General features: G+C 43.2%; 1 protein-coding gene across 6 annotated transcripts in view; it reads right to left on the reverse strand.

Moving 5' to 3' along the window:
- Window positions 1-16,221, reverse strand: part of acsbg2 (acyl-CoA synthetase bubblegum family member 2) — a 75,983-nt gene that overhangs the window by 27,070 nt on the left and 32,692 nt on the right. For all 6 annotated transcript variants that reach the window (XM_063032090.1, XM_063032091.1, XM_063032088.1 and 3 more), the window contains exons 4-6: window positions 8,633-8,898; window positions 7,538-7,626; window positions 3,799-3,919 (exon numbers count right to left, since the gene is read on the reverse strand). In XM_063032090.1, coding sequence (XP_062888160.1) covers window positions 3,799-3,919; window positions 7,538-7,626; window positions 8,633-8,898 — 476 coding nt within the window. The remainder of the gene's footprint in view (window positions 1-3,798; window positions 3,920-7,537; window positions 7,627-8,632; window positions 8,899-16,221) is intronic.

The following is a 16,221-nucleotide window of genomic DNA, read 5'->3' on the forward strand; positions in this document are numbered from 1 at the left end:
GCAGGAGTTATAGAAGGAATTACAAAAGGATTAGAATAAACTCTTCACCGGGAAGCTGGTTGGAAAATCAGTTACTTAAATACACTGTATATTAAAGAGAAGTGGGAGAAAGAAGCAGGGTTGGTACTTTCAGAGGAGGCTTGGGGGAAAATCTGCAGCTTTCAATGGTCCTCGACTAATTCTTTGACTTGGAGAGAACATTGTTGGAAAAACATTATAAGATACTTCAAGACCCCATATCAGGAAAAATATAAAGATACAAATGTGATGTGTTGGAGAAGGTGCGGCTCCAAGGAGGCAAATCATTTTCATATTTTCTGGGATTGCCCTAAATTAAGTCTATTTTGGGAAGGTATTCATAGAACATTAGTTAAGGTACTTAGGTCCCAGATACCTCTGAACTTTCAGACGCTCTATTTGGGGCATGTATTGTTCCTTGAACAGAAGGAAGATATAAAGTTGCTGCAGGCCCTCTTAGCGGCAAGTAAGAAATCAATCACTAGAAAATGGCTAAATCCAATACCACCTACATTAGAAGATTGGTATGAAATTATCTTGGAAATATTTAAAATGGAAAAGTTGACTTACTCCCTGAGAACTCAAGAAGAAAAATTTTATCAAATCTGGAACAAATAGATTGAATATATAACCCCAATGCGAGCAGACTTTAGATGACTCTCCTAATGATTTATACTGCTCTTCTCATCAACACAGTAATATTGCTAACGTAAGCACCCCTAGTCTAAATGTTTGTTGTTTTTTTTTGGAAAATAGAGAATTAACACAAGTAAAGGGAAAGATTTGGGAAAGGGATTAAAAAAAAAAGAAAAAATTAAGTAAATAAGTACATAGGGATTGGATAATTATGTCTGCGGGCAGGAACAAGCATGAACAAATTGGGATATAAACACCTACAATGGTTGGTATATAGGCTTGTATGCAACATTTTGGACCAGTGGAAATGGTCCAGAAGGGTTGTATGGAAACTATTATTACCATTTTTCTTAACAACTAATTTCATTACTTAGCCTAATAGGTTAGATTTACCACAGTACATAATTATCTATTTAAATGTTTATTTTAGTTTTATATCATCTCAATGTGTACTTAAGAATGTATAAATAATTGTAGTTTTATACATATAAAAAAATGGAAAAGGTTATATGTGTGAAAAAAGTACATGATAATTGTGAATTCCTTATCCAAATAAAAATAAAATTTTAAAAAAAAGGAAAATCAGTTACTAGATGCAGGGAAGCAGTACATGAAAGGAAAATATAATTTATTGGAGAATAAAAGGGAATTAAAGACGTGAGCAAGTTGAATACTGGAGAAGGTGGCACTGACTAGGCAGTCTAAACGGGCTGTTGTGGGTTGTCATGTTCAATAAATGCAGACAAGGTCGACGAGCCCAGAACTGTTGTGTCACCAACTAAACACAATGAAGGAACGTAACAGGAGCACAAGTTAAGAACGTAATCAAACATCCAGAAGTCAAAGTAGCCCTTTCATGTAGCACTGAGTTGATCAGAATGAATAAATTATTTCAGTCTTTGTTAAGTGCAACCATAAGACAAAGGAGCAGAATTAGGCAATTCGGCCCATTGAGTCTGCTCCATCATGGCTGACTTATCATCCCTCTCAACCCTATTCTACAGCCTGCTCCCCGCAACATTTGACACCCTGGCCAATCAAGAACCTATCAAGCTCTACTTTAAACATACCCAATGACTTGGCCTCCATAGCCATCTGTGGCGATGAATTCCACAGATTCACTACCCTCTGGCTAAAGAAAATACTTCTAATTTCTGTTCTAAATGGATGTCCCTTCATTCTGAAGCTGTGTCCTCTGGTCCTAGACTTAATCACTACTGGAAACATCCTCTCCACATCCACTATCTTGATCTTTTAATTTTTGATAGGTTTCAATGAGATTCCCCCTCAATCTTCCAAACTCCTGCAAGTTTAGGCCCAGAGCCATCGAACACTCCTCGTACATTAACTCTTTCATTCTCACGATCATTCTTGTGAACTTCCCTGGACCCTCTTCAATGCCAGCACACCTTTTCTTAGATAAGGGGCCCAAAACTGCTCACAATACTCCAAGTGCGGTCTGACCAATACCCTATAAAGTCTCAGCATCACCTCCTTACTCTTATATTCTAGTCCTCTCGAAAGAACTGCCTTCCTTACCACTGACTCAACCTACAAGTTAACCTTTAGGAAATCCTGCGTAAGGACTCCCAAGTTCCTTTGCACCCTGACATTTGAATTTTCTTCCTGTTTAAAAAATAGTCCATGCCTTTATACCTTCTACCAAAGTGCATGACCATACATTTCCCTACACTATATTCTATCTGCCACTTCTTAGCCCATTCTCCCAATCTTTCCAAGTCCTTCTGCAAACTCCCTGCTTCTTCCAACACTACCTGCCGCTCCACTTGTATTTGTATTGTCTGCAAACTTGGCCACAAAGCCATTCAGTCCATCATACAAATCATAGACCTAAAACATTGAAAAGGAGCAGTCCCAACACCAACCCCTATAGAACACTAGTCTTCAGCAGAGAACCAGACAAAGCCCCCTGTATTCCCACTCTTCCTCCTGACAGTCAGCCAATCTTCTATCCATGTTAGTGCCTTTCCTGTACTACCATGGGCTCTTATCTTGTTTAATAGCCTCATGTGAGGCACCTTGTCAAAGGCCTTCTGAAAATCCAAGTAAACAACATCCACTGACGCTCCTTTGTCTATCCTACTTGTCATTTCCTCAAAGAATTCCAACGGATTTTGTCAGGCAAGATTTCCACAAGGAAACTATGCTGACTTTGACCCATTTTATCATGTATCTCAAAGTACTCCAAAACCTCATCCTTAATAATGAACTTGAGTATTTTCCCAATCACTGAAGTCAAGCTAATTGGCCTATAATTTCCTTCCTTCTGCCTTCCTCCCTTCTGTAGTGACATTTGCAATTCTCCAGTCCTCTAGAACCATTCCCGAGTCAAGTGATGTATGAAAGATCACAAATGCTTCCACGATCTCTTCAGCTACCTCCTTCAGAACCCTGGGGTGTATCCATTTGATGTATCTACCTTCAGACCTTTTAGTTTCCCAAGCACCTTCTCCATCATAATAGCAACTAGACTCACTTCTGCCCCTGACCCTCTCGAATACCTGACATACCACTAGTTTCTTCCACAGTGAAGACTTGACTCAAGATACTTACGTTCATCCGCCATTTCTCTGTACCTCATTACTAGCGCTCCAGCATCATTTTCTAGCGGTCCATTATCTACACTCACCTCTCTTTTACTCTTTATATTTCTGAATGAAACTGGGTTTGCAACAAACCTATTCCATCCTGAGCTAGGCTAGCACCATTAATGCCAGCCTGAACCAGTCCAGTGTGGGTTGATGGAAGTCATTGCTTCATAGATGATTGTTCAGCTGCCTTTCTCTGGTGACGGATGCCTTTTGGCTTGCAGGGTGCTCATGCATAACAGGTCGTGCTTTCAGTCCCTGCTCCATGCCCACACAGTGGTCTCACCTAGGCTGGCCCAAGTGGTGCAGATATTCTGATGCCTGTAACCTGACCATAAGACAGGCTGTACCTGAGTATGTGATATCTGACAGCAAATTGTCACAACTGAAATATATTGAAAATTAACACAAACAGCTTTGGGCAAAATGCAGAGCCACTTCCTTTAGCCTAACCAATGCTTACAGACTGAAGTTTCCAAAAATTTTAAAAACATGATTCTAGATCCTCAAGTGATTTGAAGAGGAGCCAACAGACCTGCAAGATCTTCTGCAGTTGCTTGCTGTTCTCTACCACCAAGATATTTGCTTCACTGTCGTTCGCTACATAGTGACAGGCTTCAGGTGAATTTGTAGTGTAGATTCCAACAGCCACTCCACTGTACAATAAAAGAAACAATATTTGTAATAATGTTCATCTCTGAAAATTGTCCAGTAAATTCCTGATGAGGGCGCTTGAAGCCGAGGTAATTGCCGGGAGGAGGCAGAACTGGCTGAGCTTTCACCTGTTACTAAATGGCTATTAACATGTGCCGATACATTTATGAGGATCATCTTCCATGAAGTCGCCAGGTGGGATCTGGTGCACAGGTGAAGGAGAACTTGTTCTACCTTTCAGCATCTCTGCTCTGAATCTGGACACTTCAAAGTTCAGAGTGTATTTACTAGCAAAGTATCCATACTGTATGCAGCCTTCAGATGTGTCTTCTTGCAGGCAGCCTCAAAACAAAGAAACACAATGAAACCCATTAAAACTCCCCACACACCAAGGACCGTCAAACACCTAACGTATGGGGGGAGAAAAGAACTAATCGTGCAAACAATAGAAAAGTAAACCAATAACACACAGAACATTAGTCGTAGAGTCCCGGAAAGTGAGTCCACAGACACTGAGCCAGTTTAGCGCTGAGGCAGGCGAAGGTGGTCCAGGAGTCCAATGGCTGCAGGACACAACCACAGAGCCAGGTTGGCGCTCAGGCGAGTGCTGATGGTTGCAGGACACAGCTGTAGAACCAGGTCAGCGCTAAAGCGAGCAAATCTCGCGGAGTAGAGAGCTTAACGTTAGTTCGGCCTTCAGTCTTGAAGCCTTGATCAACACACAAATAATTTTAAAAAAGTAAAGGAAAAATATGTGGAACATGAACTTCAGAGTCCCCAACAGTGAATCTGTCCAGGAGTCTAGTAGCTGCAGGGCAACAACTGCTCCCGAACTTGACGGCGCGGAACCCCTCCCCGCCCGATGCTAGTAGCGAGAAGAGAAAGTGGCTGATCAAACGCAGGCAGACAGCGCTGAACACCTGCTCATTTTCCACTCTCCTCCTTGACGGTTTTAATCTTGCTCAACGCTTTAACTGGCGCAAAGTAATGGAGCCGACCCACAGGTTCGTCTTCCGCCATCAGGCCTGGACGCAGCGTCCATCCCCAGCAATGGCCGCCCCGGCCGCACCTGCTCTCTCTCGAGAGAGAGGCCAGTTCGCCGAATCCCCCAGGAGATCGCAGAAGTGCCAGATCGTTTAGTCAGCTCAAAAGAACGCCCTTAAAAGGGAAATTACAGGCTGCAGACTGCAGCGATTGCAGTTCTGAAGAAGTACATCTACTGAAATATCTAGTAGCTTTGTAAGCTGCCTGCAAAACGTCACTGTTGGTCCGTCTGACACCGGCGACCATTCAGCTCAACCAGAGGTACTCATTCCACCTCAAAGCCTGCTCCCATCCCACCACCCTACTTTAGCAGTCTTGTATACTTCTCTACTGTTCATCTGATTTTCGTCGGGAAGGCAACTCTCAGGAGCTTTAAGTCATAAATTCTGCTCTCTGACGACAGGATTTTTGCTTTATTTCCCCCACTGTATTAATTAGTAGCCATCTTTTATTTACCGATGCTATCTTTGGATTCTGCCTTGACCTACCCCGCCCGTTCAGGATTTTCAAACCTCCACGCTGGTTTCTTTGTAAAAATAAATCCCAGATGAGGTTTACTTGTCTCTGAGCTGAACTGAGCCTAAGTCCTGCAGTTAACGGGCTCCTGAATCAGCTGCAGTGATGACTGGCTTCCTGGCTGTGGACTCATACCTGTGAATTTCAGTTCTGAATGTCATTTCCTTACTTCTATTGTTTGCACAATTTTTTTCCCCGCACATCGAGTCTTTTTTAAATGGGTTCTATTGGAGTTTTTTTTTGTCTTGTGGCTGCCTGAAAAGAGACAAATCTCAAGGTTATATATAGAGTATCTGATACCTGTAATCTCATAGCTTATCAAAAGAGAATTGGATGTGCACTTCAAATAGATTAATATACATTGTCACGGGAAGAACAGCAGAGAGGGATTGCCCTATCAGGAAGCAATCCTAACAAAGAGCTGAATGACCTCATCCTGTGGAACAACAATTCTACGATTCTGTAACTTCCACTGCAGCGAGCAAGCGACAGGTGAGTGTCTGCAATAGTCACAGGCTGGTTCTGTGCTTTCCTTGCTGCAGAATGCGGCTGGGCACCTCATTCTTCAGGGATAGGCTTGGCTCCATTATACAGTCGCAAATACGAAGACAGACACGCAGACAGGGGATATTTGCCAGCTAGGCATTTGGCAAGAAGAAAAGGGCGTCTGGAATGAGATAATGGCACACTGGGTGGAAATGACCTTAAGCACAAACTTTTATACAAAAAAAAAGTGTCTGCCATTAAAAAAAAATTGATTGTGCTTTATGATTCCCCAGAAAATCTGTGGGATTGATGACATCAGCAATCAGTTTTATTGTAGGATGTGGATTTGGATTCTCAGAAATAAACTCAATTTGTATAGAGCCATTAACTCTGTGTTGGGATATGTATACACTCATGCCCATAGCAACTAAGATCTCTTTCATTCTCATGCACAATTACATATTAAAATACACTACAAAAGGCAAGCAACAGCTCTCTAAGGGACAGAAAGTGTTCACTGAATCCACTGAGTCCGAAGCCCCTAGTAATACTAGCAGTCTCATTTCCTTGCTTTCAACTCTCAATTCTTCTGTAAATTATTCTCCCAATTTACTTGTGCCTAGATAACTCCATTTTCAACGTTCTGATTGATTCTCATTCCACCAACCTAGACCTAATGCAGGGAATTCCATATAATATGACTGCAGGTAAAAAGAACTGGCCTCGCATTCCCCCGTATCTTTCCTTCCAACCCAAACCCTTTGGTCATTGAACCACGTACTAATCGCAGAGGTCCACAAACCCCTTGCCTAATGGTGCTGGTCCATGGCATAAAAAAACTTTGGGGAGCCCTCATGGGAGTAGCTTTCGTTTTCTTACCTTGTTTAAACCAGAACCAGTCCCGTATAAATCTATTAAATTGCTGCTCCACCCAGTTTGTTCCGAGGAGAATCACCACCATTTCTCCACTCTAACTCCAAATCTACAATCACTTACCCATAACGCACTTTATTTAGGACTTTCTCATATTGACCAGAAATATTATCCCAATTCTCCAGCTATATATCGGCCCAGTGTCCTCTCCAGTTTTGTGAACCCAGGGACTAAAAGCCAAAAGAAGGAAAGTGGCAGGGGGAGGGGGTAATGCTCCATGATTTTGTTGGATGATCATACCAGAAATCTAATAAACTTAGATGGGTCTATTAATCTTTTATGAAATATGGAATTAAAAACCAAGATTAAAATCCTTGCTTGCATGAATAATATTGTAATTGCTTCATTGTCCTAACATACAATAATGAAATATAATAATATACTGGAAACTATGTACGAGTTAACTTTAAGGCTCAAAAAGTTTGGCAACATTCACCATCTTGGCCATGCATGAAATCAGGACACTGGGCTGGATATCAGAAAGTTGCCAGAACTTCAGTCCAGCGTGGCTGAACATTCATGTGAAAATTACATCAATTGAGGGGAAAAGGTTCTATATTGCTTTTTACAGAGAAACAAGTCATTGTCAACAAATTTAACAATCTCTGTCATCACCACCTTATTAGTAATAAGCGTCCTACCCAGCTAGAATTGCTCCAATATCTGCAATGAACCATTCCGGAGAGTTGAAGCCAAGGATACCAACACCTTTGAACCGCTCGAGTCCAAGCTACAGGGGAAGAAAAATGTTCATATTAGACTTTACATGACATTTCATCACTTTTATAGCAAAATAATAAGCAAAAATGAGCTCTGACTCAACTCTCGGTGAAAATTACTGTTTGAAGGTGGGAGCTTTATTTGTACCTTACACTGGGAGCAGGGAAGGTTTGACACACTACTCCCTGCATGGGTACACGGATCACCAAATTACAACCTACCTACATCAAAAATGTCCACAACCAGGAGCAGGCAATTCTCAAAGAGGTCCATTACAAGGCTGGGACCAGCAAGGCAAACGTTATTGCTGTGAGTCACTAAGGACATGTTAGGTCCATTTGGGAGTCCAATGAAAGTACAATGAACCGGATCAGAAGAGTGGAGATCTGCAATCAACTTCCAGCAAGTTCTGGTCGATTCCAAACTGTGGACTTTTATAAGGTTAGCCTTTTTATCTGTCCAAGCCTACAACCACTTTCAATTTGGATATACGACTCCATGGCAGACTTTTAGTCCCCTCTGTTAGGTTGATAATATTCAAGTCTTTCTACAACTAGTATCTTTTCATTTTGACTCTCTGGTTAGTGACCAACACACACACAAAAAAAACAATGGGCTGCAAAAACTTGGAAGTGTTTGGAGCGAGTTAGTAAGACTAGCAGTGAACTTCCGCAGGCCTCTATTGCCCTCCTTCAAGTCTGCAGGGCGAGTTGAGCAGAAGGGGCTGATTTTGTGCTGCGTTATTCTGCAACCCGTATGGGGCTGACACCAGCCAAATTAATAATCAACAGATGAGCTGTCAGCGGCACCAAAAACACGTGGGCAAAGTATGGCAGTGAAACTAGGGCACAAGGTTATATGTCACTGATCACTTACTAGGCTGAATCATTTAATAGCTGCAATCATGAGTCAGATTAGCTATTTCCATTCTTTTTTTTAAATTAACATCAGTCTACATACAAAAACTATAATGAATTTGAGTTGTTGGCGTTCGGAAAGAAATATACATCATCTACCTTCAGAAAGCTCTTGGCGGCATCCCTGCATTCATTATAATATTGTTTAAATGTCATCTTCTTCCAGTGTTCACCTTGCTTTGAAGCAAGCGCCATGTAGTCAGCAAATTTCTCAACAGACTCCGTCAACATTTGGTGCACTGTGATCGGCTGCTGCTCCGGATTTCCGGATTCATCTGTTCTCAGTTTGACCTCATCATCTTTACTTGTGGTGCAAAGCCTTAAGCCAGGAGATCCCAGACTCTGTGAGACCAGCTGAAGCACATCTAAAAAACAAAGGCATTTTAGTAGTATTAATTTATTTCTATCAAGCACTGATCACCAGGTACTTACATACTAACTATCACGAGGGATATTTTAATCTATTTGACACCAAGTTGCGTTCAAATGTAACGACCAAATAAAATACAAGTTGTGTAGCAGGCAGTCGCAAGAGGAGTGGTGGTGACAGAGGATGTGGAGGTCCATTTCTCTCCTCACTTGTTGACCCCCACATTACCAGGTAGAGTCAGAGAGCCATACAGCGTTACCTCACAGAAAATGGCCCATCAACGCATCCAACCGCTGCCTAGTCCCATTAACCCACACCTGGACCATAGCCCTCCATAAACCTCCATTTAGGCGTGGGGGGCTGTGGTTTAGGTGGAACTGGGCAGAATAATAGCTCTGCTTTTTACTTGTCTAAACTTGGTTTAAATGTTGAGACGTACCCACATCCACCATTTCCGCTGGTAGATCATTCCACACTCTCACCATCCTCTCAGTGAAGTCCGCCTTATGTTCCCCTTAAACATTTCACCTTTTGCCCTTAATCCACGACCTCTAGTTGTACAACCACACAAACCTCAGTGGAAAAAGCCTGCTGGCATTTAAAAGCCAGCCAGAATTGGATTCCTTTATTTCCACTCTGTTCTCTGCCAACCAGCCAATGCTCCACCCACGCTAGTAACTTCCCTGTAATTCCATGGGCTCTTATCTTGCTAAGCAACCTCATGTGTGGCACCTGGTGCAGGATACCCTAAAGGTTAACCTCCAGGTTGAGTCAGTGGTGAAGAAGGTGAATGCGATGTTGGCATTCATTTCTAGAGGTATAGAATATAAGAGCAGGGATGTGATGTTGAGGCTCTATAAGGCATTCGTGAGACCACACTTGGGAGTATTGTGTGCAGTTTTGGGCTCCTTATTTTAGAAAGAATATACTGACATTGGAGAGGGTTCAGAGAAGATTGACAAGAATGATTCCAGGAATGAGAGGGTTATCGTATCAGGAACGTCTGGCAGCTCCAGGGCTGTATTTCCTAGAGTTCAGGAGATTGAGGGGTGATCTCATAGAAACATTCCGAATATTAAAAGGCCTGAACAGATTAGATATGGCAAAGTTATTTCCCATGGTAGAGGAGTCTAGGACAAGAGGGCACGAATTCAGGATCGAAGGACGTCCTTTTAGAACTGAGATGCACAGAAATTACTTTAGTCAGAGGGTGGTAAATCTGTAGAATTAGTTGCCACGAGCGTCTGTGGAGGTCAAGTCATTGGGTGCATTTAAGGCAGAGATAGATAGGTTCTTGATTAGATCAAAGGGTATGGGGTAAAGGCAGGGGAGTGGGGATGACTGGAAGAATTGGATCAGCCCATGATTGAGTGGTGAAGCAGACTTGATGGGCCGAATGGCCTACTTCTGCTCCTATATCTTATGGTCTTACAGTCTAACTATCTATACCCCTATACCTCTATCAAATCTCCCCTCATTTTCCTGCTCTCCAGGGAATAAAGTCCTACGCCGAAGGTCCAACCAGGAGCATCTCTGCTGTCGGGGCAGAGATTCAACAGCCTGCCGTTATCTCTGTTCAAATCACAGGAATGACACTACACGAGATTCCATTAAGACCATACAACTAGGCCTTGCAGCCTTTCGAATCTGCTCTGCCATTCAATCATGGCTGATTTATTATCCATCCAAACCCCATTCTCCTGCCTTCTCCCAGTAACCTTTGATGTCCTTCCAATCAAGGACCCATTAACCTCTGCTTTAAACATACAGTACCAAACAACTTGGCCTCCACAGCCATCTGTGGCAATGGACTCAACAGATTCACCACACACTAGCTAAAGAAATTCCTCCTCATCTCTGCTGTCAAGGGACATCCTTCTATTCTGAGACTGTTCCCCCTCTATAGGAAACAACTACTCCACATCCACTCTACCTAGGCATTTCAGTATTCGATAGTTTCCAATAAGATACCCCATCATTCTTCTAAACTCCAGCACGTACAGGCCCAGAGCCATCAAAAGCTCCTCAAATGTTAACCCTTTCATTGCCAGGACCACTCTCATGAACCTCTTCTGGATCCTCTCCAATGCCAGCACATCTTTTCTTGGATAAGGGGCCCAAAACTGCTCCCAATACTCCAAATGTGGTCTGACCAATACCTTACAAAGCCTAAGCATTACATCCTTGCTTTTATATTCTAAAGACTCCTCAAGAAATGGCGGGCAAGTAACAGCAGTTGTGTGGCTGAAACTGCTTCGCACAGTGCCAACAACTAGCATCCAGTCCTGATCTGGGGTTTTGCCTGTGTGGATTTCGCACATTCTCACTGAAGCTTGGTAGGTTTCCAGCAGTTCCTCCCCACATCCCAAAGAAATGGGATGGTAGGTTAGTCCAGGACATCTTCAAGGAGTGAGAACCCAAAAATGAGGCGTCCATCATTAAGGACCCCCGTCACCCAGGTCATGCCTTGCTCTCATTGTTACCATCAGGAAGGAGGTACAGAAGCCCAAAGACACACACTCAGAGATTCAGGAACAGCTCCTTCCCCTCTGCCATCCAATTTCTAAATGGACATTCAACCCATGAATACTACCTCGTGCCTTTTTAAAACTTTCTGGTTTTGCACATACACACACACAGAAAAAGAATTTCAGGGTGTATATTGTCTACATTTCTCTGACATTAAAATGTACCTGTTGAACACATATACACACACACACACACACACATTATATATATATATATATATATATATATATATATATATATAGAGAGAGAGAGAGAGAGAGAGAGAGAGAGAGAGAGAGAGATAGATATAGATATAGATATAGATATATATATATATATAGATATAAGGTAATTCTGTTTTCTCCCCCCTATTATTACACATTTGCTTTGTACTGTTACTGCTAAACAACGAATTTCACAAAATAGGCCAGTGATATTAAACCTGATTCTGATAAAATTTCCCCTAGAGTGCTGGTGAACAGTAAAACCTGGGGTGAGTTAATGGGAGTGTATGGAGAAGACAACAGGATTAGTGTAAACCTCTCCTTGGTGACTGGAGCTCTGGGGCTGCTTGAACACAGTGTGACCCAATGGGTCCGACTGCAGCCACACACATTGTTCACATTGTGCGTTTAAAAGGACCTTCCTCTGGTCTGCTGACTAAGTGTGTTGGCAGACATTTAAATGAGGAAGTTGGATTGCTGGACAGTAAAGGCGGTTGGATCATGGAACTGCGCAGGACTGCTCCATGCTTATGGAAAGAGGGCCAAAGGCACGTAGATTATCACTGTAGTCACCCCAGACTCAACACAGACACTCCTCCATCAGATCTCACTGCTTTGCCCTGGGAGCAGAGCATGGCACCGCTGCTACTCCTGCAGAGCTGGCAGCTGCGTCCCAAAGTGCCAAAACCGGCCGAAGTTGTCAGTCCGCACAAGACCACTCAGCAAACAGAGCAAAAGGAAGAAGTGACACAGGGTGATGGCTCCCAGCTGGTCCACAAGTTCTAGTGGCAGTTACCAGTTTGGTTAGTCGGCTCCCCAGAACCTTTCGACTCCACCCAGCTCTCCGCCATAATTCCACCAGCAAGTTTCAAAGAACTGTGAGCCTGCACTGGAATTTCAAAACTCCAGTTAAACTTGCTCCTCATAAGGAATTGACATTTAAATTGCCTACTCAGTCTTGTCTGCAGTTTCCCCATTACAGCAGTAAGTTAGCAACCTGCAAATTGTTTCTGCAGATTTAGCTGCCCTGCTACAAAGCCTACCCACACTCAGGCACTCCAAGATAGATTGAAGGTCACTACGCTCCCTGTTCCCCTTACTCAAACATTTCAAAAGGTTACAAGTAGATTACGTCAACCAAAATATTTGCATTTAAGCTATTGAACAAGAACTCTTCAAAACGACTATTCTTCTGCAATACAAACAGTGTCTTGTCTGTGTTTGACTTTATATTTCTGCAAAGTCATTGGGGCCACATCGTATCCAAGGTTCCCTGAACCAATCAATGAATACAGACTCCACATTTAACTCTGACTGGTGGGAGCTGGAGGAGCCGGTTTTCCAGTCCAGGCAGCTGAGAAGAAGCAAGTCCCTGCAGTTTTCCTGCATGGAGGCACATGACAGGGAACCCCAGTTACAAGCCTGGCTTTATCTTGCTGCCCAAAACTGTGTTGTAACGAGGCCACAATTGCATTCCCAGCTACTGTCAGAGAGGCCGAGAGAGGAATTAAGTAAACAACTTTCAAAGCCGCACAAAATCCCCATCGATAGTGATGGAGTCCTGGCAAAGCGGTTAGCTGATCCTTGATTGCCCAGGTACAGCAAATAAAAAAAAATCAATTCAGTCATCTTAACTGCATGCCTTCCAAAGTGTTTAATGTTGGCCTGCTGGAAATTCCAAAATGGTTGTGTTGTTATGAAAGAGTCACATTTCTATTCAAAATACAGCCTTCAGTTTATAGCAAACTTTTGTCCTCTAGGAAATGGGGGTGTAAAATGGAAAGGAAAATGTCATTTTATTGTACTTGCTTTCTCCAAGTACATTTACAAGCAAGCGGAACATGTTTATGAATTTCGTTGCCGACTTCCTGACCCGTGAACTCTAGAAACTTCATTGTCCAGAAATTCTTGGTTACTTGCATCAAGGGTGAAGTATGGAAGTTGACACGAACAGATTTTAATTTCTGAAGCAAAACTGTATACATATGTTATACTGTTTGTTTGGTAAATGAGGGTGAGACAGCTTCCAACCCTGCTGGTTTCTAACCACTATTTTCCAATGCAGGTATCAGAATCTGGAAAGTATATTCTGCCATCAGAATCGGGTTTAATATCACTGGCATATGTCGTGAAATTTGTTGATATTGCCGCAACAGTAAAATGCAATACGTCATAATAGAGAACAAACTGAATTACAGTAAGTATTATACATATATTGAAATGTTATACTAGTGCAAAAACAGAAATGAAAAAGTAGTGAGGTAGTGTCCAAGGGTTCAATGTCCGTTTAGGAATCGGATGGCAGAGGGGAAGAAGCTGTTCCTGAATCGCTGACTGTGTGCCTTCAGGCTTCTGTACCTCCTCCTGATGAACAACGAGAAGAGGGCATCAAAGGTGCCACATCTGGTATTCAGTAACACTCAATGCCGCAGCTGAACAGCTGTAACAAGCATTTCTTTGTGCGCCCTGCAATTCCCAGGACCGAGGTTGGACTTAACGAGGGGAGGAAAGGTGGGGTAGGTGGGTGGAAGATTCCAATCGGAATCTCAGGTGAGGCTTGGGAGATGGCAGAGTACTGGTTTGTTGATCAAACTGGGGCATAATCAAGGGGGAAAAGGAGAAGGATGGTGAGTGGGTTCTGTTGGTGAGACATCAGAACCTTGTTGGGGTGATGGAAGGTAAGTGCAATCAGTTACTGGAGCTTGGCTTAGTCCAGCCTAACAGAATGAAAATGAGCTTATTCTGGGAGAGATCAGTGATAGACACAGAACTACACAAGTCAGTTTCCCCATTTGTGCTCCAGAAGGAGGGTTCGAAGGGAAACAGTATCATTGACAGATATCTCATGTTGCGGGATAAAGATTAATCCAATTTCTAGCACTAGGCAGTTATGGCGAGGACTAGATAAGTCTGTGGACCTGTTTCTGTGCTGTCCTGTCTCTATGACACAAAAATGGCTGAGAGATGGTCTATTTGCCAAGGTCCTTAGTCGAGAAGGGGTGGGTGGTTGTCAGCAAAGGTGAATCTTCTAGGTCAAGTCAACCCATCCTGTACTCTGCCACTGCAAAGCCCGTCTCACAAGCCTTCAGAACACCACACTGCTGTCAGTTCCCACCAATACTCTCTAACTATCTGTCTCAAACACCTGTCCAGTTCAAAAAGACCCATCTGTCCATCAGACTGTTTGTAAGCAAGAAGCCCACTTAAAATAATACTCCCTAACTTTCAGGAATTCCCGATTTCACAGGAACACCCTTGTTACTATCCCTCTGTTTCAATACCAAACCCATATCCAGGCTAAAATTCACTTTTTGGGCACACCCATACACTAGCTCATCAATGCAAATATCTAATCAACCAATCATGAGACAGCAAATCACCACATAAAAACATGCAGACAAAGTCGAGAGGTTCATTGTTGTTTGCACTGAATATCAGAATGGGGAAGGAATGTGATCTAATTGACTTTGACTGTGGAATGATTATTAATGCCAGACCAGGTTTGAGTACCTCGGAAACTGCTGATCTCCTGAGATTTTCACGTAGAACGCTCTCTGGTGTTTACAGAGCTTGATGTGAACAACTAAAGTGAGAGGCAGTTCTGTGGGCAAAAATGCCTTTGTAACGAAAAAGGTCAGAGGAGAATGGCCAGACTGGTTCAAGCTGACAGGAAGGTGACAGTAACTCAAATAACCACACGTTACAACAGTGGTGTGCAGAAGAGCATCTCTGAATGCACGACATGTGAACCTTGAAGTGGATGGGCTACAGCGCATTCAGTGGCCAGTTTATTAGGGGCAGAAGGTACCCAATGAGCAGGTATATTGATTAAAACTGAAAGCACTGAATTAGTCAACGGAAGTTCTCCCTGCTCACGACGTGTAGTGAACACGTACCAGACAAGTGCAGTGCACGGTGGTATAGCCGGAACACCTGCTACTTCACTGCCCAAGTTCAGCGCTGATCTCCAGCGCTATCTGTGCTCTCTCTCTGACTGCATGGGTTTCTCCCCACATTCCCAAAGCGGAGGGGAGAAAGTGTCCCTCATTCACGGTCCAGCGCTATCTGTGCAGAGTCTGCATGCTCTCCCTCTGACTGTATGGATTTCTTCCCACATTTCCAATGAGGAGGGGAGAAAGTGCCCCTCATTCACCTCAGGACCAGTCTAAGAATCTCCCTGTAGGACAGTGCCCAGGGTTGGGAGAAGATACAGGGCAGAGAACAACAATGTTGTGTTGTACCAGACAGATAACTTCCTAAAAAAAAATTACCAAAACAGCAACACAATGTTGGGCTGCTGGTAACCTTATTGTCTCTTAACCCCTCTCTTCCTTTGCCTCTTTCACCTTCTCCCTGTCCTGACAACCCTCCCTCCACCCTACTAGCTGCACAGCCGATCCTAGTTTTGATAGCTGGCTCAGTGACTCGCTCACTCACAGGATCCTTCTCAGAGCCTCACAGGCAACATTGCTCCTGTTGGGGTTAGTCACCAGTTAGTTTTTTTGCAGTCAGTAGGAAGCAGACAGTTCACACTGACTGCAGAACCTTGGGTCTTTCCCAGCCCAAGAGCTGACCAGTCAGATGGC

The sequence above is a fragment of the Mobula hypostoma genome, chromosome 24 (assembly GCF_963921235.1).
Source record: "Mobula hypostoma chromosome 24, sMobHyp1.1, whole genome shotgun sequence".
NCBI lineage: Eukaryota > Metazoa > Chordata > Chondrichthyes > Myliobatiformes > Myliobatidae > Mobula > Mobula hypostoma.